The 11,044-nt window shown below is 34.1% G+C and overlaps 4 protein-coding genes across 4 annotated transcripts; 2 read left to right on the top strand and 2 right to left on the bottom strand.

Annotated features, from left to right (window-relative positions):
• Positions 1–24: 24 nt before the first annotated feature.
• Positions 25–1,425, bottom strand: MONOS_656 (putative Endothelin-converting enzyme 2 E (Ece2E); the record flags this gene model as incomplete). Its single annotated transcript, XM_067876799.1, has 5 exons — positions 25–733; positions 789–945; positions 995–1,111; positions 1,175–1,312; positions 1,389–1,425. 5 exons carry the CDS (start codon positions 1,423–1,425, stop codon positions 400–402), a joined length of 783 nt encoding a protein of 260 aa, XP_067734494.1. The 3' UTR covers positions 25–399.
• A 714-nt stretch (positions 1,426–2,139) lies between these two features.
• MONOS_657 (putative Retinol dehydrogenase 12) lies at positions 2,140–3,424 on the bottom strand (the record flags this gene model as incomplete). Its single annotated transcript, XM_067876810.1, has 8 exons — positions 2,140–2,176; positions 2,292–2,386; positions 2,459–2,510; positions 2,611–2,735; positions 2,808–2,970; positions 3,021–3,066; positions 3,122–3,224; positions 3,272–3,424. 8 exons carry the CDS (start codon positions 3,422–3,424, stop codon positions 2,140–2,142), a joined length of 774 nt encoding a protein of 257 aa, XP_067734493.1.
• Positions 3,425–3,475: 51 nt separating this feature from the next.
• MONOS_658 (uncharacterized protein) lies at positions 3,476–4,220 on the top strand. Its single transcript, XM_067876821.1, has 2 exons — positions 3,476–3,743; positions 3,817–4,220. Exons 1-2 carry the CDS (start codon positions 3,551–3,553, stop codon positions 4,023–4,025), a joined length of 402 nt encoding a protein of 133 aa, XP_067734492.1. The 5' UTR covers positions 3,476–3,550; the 3' UTR covers positions 4,026–4,220.
• Positions 4,221–5,893: 1,673 nt separating this feature from the next.
• On the top strand, positions 5,894–10,447 carry MONOS_659 (putative DEAD-box ATP-dependent RNA helicase). Its single transcript, XM_067876829.1, has 4 exons — positions 5,894–6,479; positions 6,538–8,946; positions 9,122–9,959; positions 10,178–10,447. The coding sequence occupies exons 1-4, from the start codon at positions 6,291–6,293 to the stop codon at positions 10,330–10,332; spliced, it is 3,591 nt and encodes a 1,196-aa protein (XP_067734491.1). The 5' UTR covers positions 5,894–6,290; the 3' UTR covers positions 10,333–10,447.
• Positions 10,448–11,044: the final 597 nt, after the last annotated feature.

Here is an 11,044-nt window from a genome sequence, read left to right as displayed (position 1 = left end):
TTTTTTCCCACAAGTTCTCACAAATTTTGTTTATGGAATTTTATTTATCATTTGAAATATATGATTATTTTTTGAATAACAAAATTTCGAAATTGATTTTATGAAGTGACTTTTACCATATCTTTTTTGGTTGCAATAAATCCATTTATAGAAATAATTCTTTTGGTAAAAATTCAAGAACTGCTACATTTTTCAACATTGGAAAATTACGGTTTTACCAATTTAGCATCGATGAATGATTTTTTTAGAACTATCCATTTGAACGAACCATTTTAAATATTTCGACCCTTTTAAATCGTACAACTCAAAAATAACATTTCACTTCATTAATTGATGCGAAGATATTTAAAAAATACAGTTTCATATAATTTATTTTAACTTAATAAAAAATGGATAAAATTATTGTTTCAACATAACATAAATATAGCAATCATCATCATTATCTTCTTCTTCTTCATCTTTCAATTTATCACTTATCTCTTGTTTTTCCACAATCTTCATATCTGAGACATCTTTGGTTTCTTGTGCTTTTTCTTCATTCTTGTCATTCTCCTTCACTCTTTCCGTTTCAACCAGTGATTTTTCATTTTGATAAATGGAACTTTCTTCACCTTCATCAACTGGTGCTAATTCACCTTTTACTTTCATGTATAGAACTTTCCACCCATATGAATAATCATCAAGAAAAGGTAACCTTCTGTGCGGTCTTTCAAAAGTCATCGATATAAATTGACTAAGAATAATTCAATCATTGAAGTTTCAAATAAAAATAGAAAATTAAATTATACCCTCCATGCTTTAATACGCGACTCATTTCTCTGTTAAACTTTCTTGCATTAACTTCAAAATCTTCACCACAAAGAACAGCATCCAATGTTCCTTTTTCACAAACAACATGAAATGAAGCATCAGGAAATTTCAATGACAACCCATCCATCACAAGCCCTTGTAAAAAAATCAGAAATGCAAAAAGCAAAATTTGGAAGTTACATACACTTTGCATTTGGTAATGAATCGCTATATTTCTTTTTCATTTGTTCGATAACAACAGGAGAATAATCTATATTTGTGACATTAAGATATCCTGCTTTTGCTAAATATTCACTGAAAACTTTTATTAAAATAAGTTGTATTTAAATAACAAAATAAATTCTAATTCTTGAATAATTCATACGTGAATTTCCACATCCAACATGTAATATTTTTATGTCCTTTGTATCGAAAGTATCTAATAATTCCTTTATTGCTTGATTATATGCGAAATACCAATCAGTTTGATTCGTTCCTTGAGAATAACGATTATCCCAATAAGCTGAGAAATAACATTTATATACGAACAAACAACACAAAATTCATGCAATCTATCATTAAAAAACACTTATCTATACATTGTTGACTATAATGAACGTACGATTCTTCTGCCATTCACTTATGAAAAAAATTCAAACTACCCATTTCAAAAAATTTCCGATTTATCTCTTATTAAATTAGTTCAGTTTTCGCACTTCAAAATAACCTGTGCAAAAATTTATGAAAGCTCCACAAATCTAATATGCAAAATGAATTTTCTACTTCATGATTTCTGTTCGACAAACTTACACTCAGAAAAAGGAAAATGAACAATTTCGAGTGAATCAAAATAAAAACAATCCAAAAAGAATTCTTCACTTTTGATGCAAATTCGAAACTATTTAGCACTTAAAATTAAATAACGAGACAGAGTTCAAAAAGTAATTGATAAAAAATTGGAACAGTTAATTACTTCATCAAAAATATATTCAATTTGAAAATATCCATCAAACTACATCATTTGATCCATATTGCATATAAACCATGCAATTGAAATAGAAGGCAAAACAAAAACTTGAAAATCACAAAAAACAAAAATTAAAACCAAAAATCCAAAACAGAAGAATAATCCAAAAAAGATTTTAAATAATGAAATGTTTATTAAAACAAGAACTTTTAAGTAACAACAAATAGCAACAAAAATGATTAACTATTTTAATCTTAACGAGCTATGAAACCTTTTGAAGTGAAGTGCCTTTGAAGCTAATTTTCTGGTGAACGGTCAAAAATTTTTATTAAAAATCTGAATTCAGATAAAAAAGAATAGCAAGCACACATTATTCATTACAGTTAATTTAGCATTCCAAGTTGTCTTATAGCTTTGTATCTTACAAAAGAAAATGGGCAATCGCATTTCCAAACATTTTCCACATTTGAAGAAAACAGAAAAATGAAAAACATAAACATATTTAAAAATATAAAAAAGTTGATTTTTACAAAACTGTTCAGGTATTTCCATTAAAGCTTCCAAAGCAAAAGAAGGATACAAATTTGTCGGATGCTGAGACTTTACTTTGTTAAATTCCACAAATTGAAACTGAATCATATCAAAATGTTAAAAAAAAAATAGAAAAAACTATTTTTTTAAATAAACAAAAATATAACACACATTATCAAATTTCCGCTTGGGAATTCTATCGTCAAATGTGTGCATCATGTCCCTGTTTTGAATACGTGAAAGTTAATATTATTTATAATCATTACAAAAATACATTTTTGACAAGAAATAAAAATAGCATGAATAATACCATAGCAACACACCAAGGTCCATCCCCAACGCCAACGCAAATTATAGAAATTGGATAATTTGTTGCTTCCACAATTGCGTTTATTGTAGATTTTTCTTCATTTACTTGCCCATCTGTAACAATCACAAGAATATGATACTGATTCTCATTACGTAACACGCAAATAGAAAGAATTAAAATTATTCTTCAGTCAACAAAACAACAGCACACTGATCTTTCTTCTTTCACAATTCGAATGGTTTCTCTTATTAAAGGTGCAAAATCAGTTGGACCTGCTAAATCCATAAGTGGAGTTATTTCTCTATATCTCTCAAGAACTTCTCGAAATCCTCTGCAATGCCTGTTTGGAAAAAATGGCTTAACCTTTTGATCCCTATGATTGAAAAAATTGAGGCTATGAAAATATGAATAAATTTACATTACCGACATTCTTCATCGCCAAATGCATAAGCAGGTATAATATGATCATCTTTCGGATGCACAACAAGAAAAATTATTGCCGTATAACAATTGAATTTTCATACCATCGAAATCTTCCAAAGTCTCTCCAAGTATTTCAATAACTTCCATATATGGATTTTTGACTGTTAAGTCATGAAGACTTCTTCCTCCAAATGATTTTTCTCCCTAAAATATATGGAAATGCTATATGACAAAAAAATATATATCCAAACTGTAACTTGATTTGACCCTGTGTAATCAATTCCAAAAATTAAATTTGAACTCTCCAATCCTGCTTTTCTGATTGCAAGTTGAACTTCTCGAAGCGAGGTGTAATGATCAGTATTAACTTTTGAAATCGAATACTTTGCTTCAGTACAACCCATTCGATAAAACACAATTGTTTTGAAAAATAATTAATTTTTTGACTCTTCCATAACAAAATAAAAACAAGAATTCTGAATATTCCCTTTACGCTTAGATCAATAGTTTTTCCAAAGATAAAAACAACAATGTTCTTTGTATTGTTATCTGTTATTGCAGCTTTGAAAGCCCAGAACTTTGCGGGATTTGATGACGAATATGATTACTATGGATACGACGATTACGAATATGACAGCATGTATTATGACGATGAATATGAATACGAGGAAGATGATGAAATCGAGGATGAACTTGATGGAGCATCGGTAAAATGCCAACTTTGTATGCATAAAATGTTAATTTTTTGTTTTAAAGTATCTTAACAACATTATAATTTGGATGTTATTTTTTCTAGGCCAAGAACTTGTTGATGAGGCCGAAGATTATGTTAAAGGTCACGGAGTCAATGGATTAAAGGACTTTATGAGGAAGAAGTGCCCCAAAACTCCAATAATTAAAGAAACATGCTATGCATTGGTTGACACCCTTCTCCAAAAAGCTATTAGCTATATTGAACAAAGATTACCTCCTCAGACCGTCTGCCAGAAAGTCAAATTGTGCTAGAAAGATTGTCTTTTTTGGAGTGAATTCTGATTATGTAATTTTTTGATATTATTGTTTTTTTTTTTCTTTATAATTTTTTACAATTGAAGTTTTTATCTTAATTTGAAACACTGAGGTCGTGTTACAGATAATTGCATTTTTTAAAATTGGTTAAAAAAGTTAAAATCGAAACAATGCATTCGTTTTAAGTGTAAATGAAATGCTCAAAAATCGGAATTTATAAATTTGGATAAAATATGAAGAAAAATTTCAAACATTAACAAATAAATGTTGAGGAAATAAAACAAAAGACAAAGAATAATTGAAAGACTTTAATTATTCAAGAAATGTGAATTAAAGATCATGAGAAGTCAAAAAACAGTGGAAAGAATGAATTTTTAATGAAAAAGCAGGAAAAAGGTGGAAAGAAAGCATTAAGGAGAGAAAATAACTCAAAAAATTTAATACAAAAGATATTAGAAAATCGCTTAAAAAGCGTCATAATGCAAATGAAGCCATATTCTTTCTGAAAAATATAAAGCCAATCTCAATAATATCATAAATGCAAACAAACTCAAACAAATTTGCGAATACTTTCTCAAATTGAACAAAACGAACTTTCTTTTGGAATTTAAGCAAATTCCTGTTGTTTTATTCAAATGCTTATATGCTTTGCAATCGCATAACCAACTGCAGAATCGCATTTATAGCTAGTTTTTTTGAATAACGGCAACAGTGAATATCATATGTGAGTATAGCTCATCTTGAATTCTAATTTTACTCAATCCGTATCCTTTCAAACAACAAAATACGGAAAACAACATATTTAAAGGAGTTTTGCTTCTGATTGTAATTTTTTGATATGAGACGGAATTTGTAGACTAAGATTACATAAAAACATGTGAATGAATGGTGGAATATGATGAAGACGATGTTTTTAGATGAAGAGTTAGCTAGACATTCGTAGAAAGAGGCAGTGACAAAGCAATAGATGAAATAGCTGAAATTGGACAGGAAGATGTATTCAGTTGATAGCAAGGGCTTTTTTCACCATAGCTAATATCTCTAGGTCGTCTAGCTCTCCTTGCCTTTTTTGGAGAGTTCGCATTTTTGTTTAGGCTCCCTCGAAAGTCTGCAATGTTTTGTTGTTCAATTTCCAACCTTTGCTGCAATTCCAAATACTCTTCCCGAGAAACAATAACATTCCAACATAAATATTCCAAAACAATTCTTTCTATTGCAATAAGTTCATCACGCTTCATAGAAAACATTGAAAGAATAATTCCATTTGAAATTACTTTGTCCGAATTTCCTTTATATCCAAGTATAATGCAGATTATCAAAACTGTTTCGATCCATAACCTGTCAACAAATTTCTTCGAACAAAGATAATGAGAATTACAAACTCTCCGAAATAAAGCGATTCCTTGAATTAGCTCTGATTCACATATCCTTAAATTTACACACAAAGCTGTTAGAATAGCTTGTATTTCCATCCAAAAGCATTCTTTACTCATTGTAGAATTTCCAAGAAGAATATCACACGAATAAGGATAACACAAGCTAACGCGAGGAAAGGGATATTTTTTACACGTAGTGCAATTTGTAGGAAATAAATCTGGTCTTGTTACACAAGTTGAATGAAGATAAAGATAAGTTTCTGCAATTTTTGAAGAAAATATTGCAGTTTTTGTAATTATTGATTTGCTTACAAGTTCATCAATAAAGCATGGGAAGCAAACAAGAGATTTTGGAGGATATTCTTTAAACTGAAAAAATGATTCATTTGAAATATTTGGTGTTTCTTGATGATATATAACAGTATCAGGAGTAGAATACTCCGAGTTTTGATTAACTTCTGTCATATTTTTTAATAGCGAATCACTTAGGCAATTAATTTGCTGTTTAGACGAACTTGGACAATTATAGATAGGAATAAATAAATCTTCTTCAATAGGAGAAATATCCTCATCCTTTTCAAGATGCAAAGACATTATGCTTATAAACAGCTTTTAAATTGCACAATTTTATATTTGCTGAAAAAACTACAGAATTTGACGATGATACAGCTTACCAAATATTTCTAATAATCTAAATGTGGTTATGCAATTATTGTTTTTTTTTTCATCTTATTCATCATTCACATGCATATGCTTAACAGAAAAAAAAAAAAAAGATAAACAATTATTGATGGAATCTGATAAAATTACCCACTATTTATTTACACAAACAATAATTTTGTTCTTTGCCAACAAGTAACATTTTTTTTGTTGCTTATTTTCGCTCATGGCCATTAGTTCAAAGAAGAATAAAACCAACGAACTTTCAGATGAATGGTTGAGGCTTCGACTTCATGAATCAATAAATCAAGCTATATCAGCTTTAAAATTTGAATATCCAACACAGATCCAACAACGAGTAATTCCAGAAGTTATTGGAAGATCACATGCAAGTGTTATAGGTGCAGCTGAAACAGTGTGCAGCTAAAATTTAGTACTTCTGATAATTTTATTCATTTATTTTTATTCTTTAGGGATCTGGGAAAACACTTGCATTTGGTATACCAATTGCACAGAGATTATTTAACATAAAGATTCACAAATCTCATGAAAGTAACAGACACCTTGTGACACAAGGAAAGAAGAAGCGGTTAATTGATCTTGATAATGAAGATGATATTTCAATTTCTGGAGAAAACAAAATTTCAGAAGAGAAAAATTCAAGAATGGTTGCTTTAATATTGACTCCAACCCGAGAACTTGCTTATCAAGTTCGTGATCATATCAACAAAATACTTGAATTTGCTCCTGAAGATTGTATTTGCAGCTATAAGAACGGAGGAGCAGCCATTGCACTTGTTGGAGGCGTGTCCCAGAAAAAGCAAGAAAGACTTTTGATGAAACGTCCCCCTATTGTTGTGGGAACACCTGGGCGTGTTTGTGATCTGATGAAGTTGGCTGAAGGAGAATTGGAGATGGGAGGAAAGCTTGGCTCTGTTGACGGGCTTGATACAATCGAAGAAATTGACGAAATGAAAGATGAAATGAGTGATAAGAGCGAGGAAGAAGAAGAAGAAGAAGAAGAGGAGGAGGAGGAAGAAGAAGAAGAGGAAGAAGAGGAAGAGGAGGAAGAGGAAGATGAGGAAGACGAAATCGAAGAAGAGGACGAGGAAGAAGAAGAAGATGATGATGAAGATGACAACGATGAAGGCGAAGAGGATGAGGATGAGGATGAGGATGAGGATGAGGATGAGGATGAGGATGAGGATGAGGATGAGGAAGAGGAAGAGGAAGAGGAAGAGGAAGAAGAAGAGGATGATGGCAGCGACAGCAAACGAACGAAAGGAAAAAGATCTAACTCTTCCATCAGCAAATCCGAAAAGCAGAAGCTGCTCAAGCGTCTGGCGTCCTCTTCATCTTTTCCGTCAGTCAAAATGGGCGGTGCTTCGCTGAATGACATCCGCGGGCGCAATCCATATGAGCATCTGACTGATCTGAAAGGGCTGGAGTTCTTTGTGGTGGACGAGGCAGACCGGATGGCTGAGAAGGCACATTATGACGAGCTGATCGCAATCATCAGGCGAGTGAAGACGGAAATGCGGAGCAGAAGAAGACAGCTGGGAGAGTGGAAGAGGAAAGAGAGAGCGATGAAGAGAAAGGAAGAAATTGCCAAGCAGAAGAAAGAGAAAGAAGAGAAAAAGGGCAAAGCAGCCAAAGATAACGAAGCAACCAGCATTCCTGCTCTTCCACCAGCTCCTGTTTTGATTCAGACGCTTCTGTTTTCAGCAACACTTTCGCTGCCTCCGATCCTTCGGCAGCGGACGAAGCTGGAAGGAAGCGTGGCAGAAATACGGAGAGAGAAAGAGCGGCTGGCGAAGATGAAGGCGATGATAGGGAAGAACAAGGACAAGCCGTGGTGGAAGATCAGAGGGCAGAACAGAAGGAAGCAGAGGAAAGCGAGGGAAGGAGATGAGGATGGAGAAGGGCAGAGCTTGTGGGGAATGAAATTGAAGCAGCGGGGGAACAAAGGGAGGAGAGGAAGACGTGAGAAAGACGACTTCAAAGCAGCCGATGGAGAGATTGAGCTGGACGATGAGGAAGTGGAAGAGTTCGAGAGAAGAAGGAGAGAAGGCAAAAAGAGTGGAGAGGGAGAAGACGAAGATGAAGACGATTCAGAAGAAGAAGAAGATGAGGAGGATGAGGAAGAGGAAATATGGACAGAAGAAGACGAGTTTATCGAGTGGTCTTTGTCGTTCTTCCCTGACGGCATTCCAGAGCTGCTGAAGAACAAGAAGAAGATGGCGTCTATTGATCCTGTTTTCTTCTCCTTCTTCCCATTTATGAATGTGCCACTTATTGTCAACCTCACATCTGATGCATCAGCCATCCAGCAAACACAGAACACCAAGAAATCAGCAGGCAAAGGAGCAGCATCTGCCTCTGAAAAGCTTTCTTCTCCAGTCACTTTGTCTGCTTCTTCGCTCCCAGCCAAGCTTGTGCACCGCTTCTACTTCTGCGCAGAGAAGGAGAAAGATGTGATGCTGGCGTATTTCTTGCTGCGCTTCGGGCGAAACACGAAGACGATTGTGTTTGTGAACTTTGTGGGGGAAATCAAGTTTCTTGTGGATTACTTGCGGTTGCTGGGGATAGAGGCGTATGCGATGCATGCGAAGATGCAGCAGAGGCAGAGGCTGAAGAACATGGACAGGTTCAAAGGGATCGAAGTGAAGGGGAGGGGAAAGAGAGGGAAGAGAGGGAAGGGAGGGAAGAGAGAGGGAGAAGAGGAAGAGGAAGAGGAAGAGGAAGAAAAAGAGGAAGGAGGAGTGAAGAAGACGAATGATGGGAAAGGGATTGTGCTGGTTGTGTCTGATGTTGTGTCAAGAGGAATTGATGTGGAAGGCATTCAGCATGTTGTGCACTACCACACTCCTCATTCTGTCGAGGTATTGCTTTTTTTCTATGAAATTAATTTTGCGCTTTTCATTCATTTTTCATTATTTAAATATATTTTATTTAATTTTTATTGCTTTTCTGTCAATCTTTATTTGATTTCTTGAACTTATTCATTTATTTTTTGACTTTCTCTCTGTTTTTCCCCCTTCAATGACTCCTCATCAGCTCTATATTCATCGGTCAGGCAGAACAGGAAGAGCAGGCAGTGAAGGTCTTTCTCTTTGTTTGGTGTCTCCTTCTGAAGAAAAGCGCTTCAACAAAATCAGAGCAGCAATAGAGCAGAAGCAAACACCCAATTCTCGTTCTTCTTTTTCTTCTGACTCCGCACCGAAAGAGAAAGTGATGAAGCAGTTTCTGATCGATGCCTCTGTGATGAATGTGATCAGGCAGAGGGCAGAAGTGGCGAGGCTGATGGCGAGAGAAGACGAGAGAGAGAGGAAGAAGAAGAGAGAGGAGAAATGGAAGCAGCAGGAGAAGATACTGGAGAAGGCAGAAGAGGAAGGAAGTGAAGGAGACGATGAAGAAGATGAAGAAGATGGCTCGATGAGGAAGAAGAAGATAAAGAAGATGAAGAAAGACAAGAAGAACAAGAAGAACAAGAGGAAGAGAGGGGTCGATGATGATGATGATGATGATGATGATGTGGATTCCAACATAATAGAAGATGATGATCTGTTGAAGGATGACTCAGAAGATTACTCGAACACAGATGACATTTCATTCAGCGAAGGAGATGTGGAAGAGGCAGACATCAGTGATGATGAGAAAGAAAGGGCGCTGAAGTTCTTGAAGATGAAGAGGGAAATCAAAGAGAACAGAAAGAAGAACGAGGAAGGCAACAAGAAGAAGAAGAACAAGAAGAAGAAGCTGAGCTTTGATGAGATGCTGAGGGAGGATGACAGGCTTATTGAAGAAAGCAGACAGAATGCGCAAATCAACAAGAAAAGAAGGAGCTTGCAGGAGAAGCTGGACACACTCAACAGCAGGCCAATACTTCCACGAGGTGTGTTTAATGTTGATGATGACGATGATAATGATGATGAAATCTGTTATTGTTTATATCTATTTTTGAATATTAATAATAACATCTTAATAATTTTATTTTTTTTATTTTATTTTATTTAATTTTAAATATTTGTATTTCTTCACAAATTATTATTTCAATGATTATGTTTTTATTCTTATGTGTTGTTTCTTCCTAATAATTCACTTATTCCTCAGAGGTGTCTCTTCGCTTCCCAACAGCAAATCCTGCTTCTCTTCTCGCCCTTCTTCGGAGTCGCCAGCTTTCTTCTTCGGTTGGTCTCCACTCTGCAGATGGAGCTCTTTCAAGCGAAAAGCAAATAAAACAGAAAAAGAAAAAATGGCGCAAATGAACAAAATGAAAATATTTGTTCCAATTTTTTCAATATTTACGGAAATAATTTTTCTCATTTCACAATATGATTTCATTTCATAACTGATATTAAAAGAATTATATCCCTTTAAAAAGCATTAACTTTGTAGATATTATTTGGATTTGCCAATTTATTTTTTCGTTTTTGGGAACAATCAAATTCCAAAAAATGGTTAGATCAATAAATTGAAATGTTAAGATGAGAAAGTCTTGATTCCAAAACAATAGTTGTTTTTGATCTTAAAGTTTTTGTGTGTTGCGTTCCAATAATTATAAAAGAAAGCACAAATGATCGAGGGATCAGCCTTGGATCCATTCATATTGAAAAAGTATTAATAAAAGTATGTTTCAATACAAAAGTTGATTTTTGAAAGTCGATCATGTGTATGCTGCTTTAACCAAAGTGATATCCTTGTAAAGATGGATAGTCTCTCTTGGCAAGCAGCGAAGATCTAAGCTAAGATACTTTCACATGGAGCATTATGCTTGGCCCACTATGTGGAGGTGACTCATTTCTGAGCACTTTTCATGCAGTGAGCACATGTTCAAGCCTTAGCACACAATATAAAATCAGCACAACTTATATTTTGATGAGCTTGTGAAGATGAGCTTTTTGTGACATTATCCAATTTTTTTCCTCATTTTTTTGAATGAATTTTAATTCTTCAAAATATTTTTTGAGATTCATTATT

The sequence above is a fragment of the Monocercomonoides exilis genome, assembly GCF_001643675.1.
Source record: "Monocercomonoides exilis strain PA203 chromosome Unknown scaffold5-2102611, whole genome shotgun sequence".
Taxonomy (NCBI): domain Eukaryota; phylum Preaxostyla; order Oxymonadida; family Polymastigidae; genus Monocercomonoides; species Monocercomonoides exilis.
This window is presented reverse-complemented; position numbering and strand designations above follow the sequence as displayed.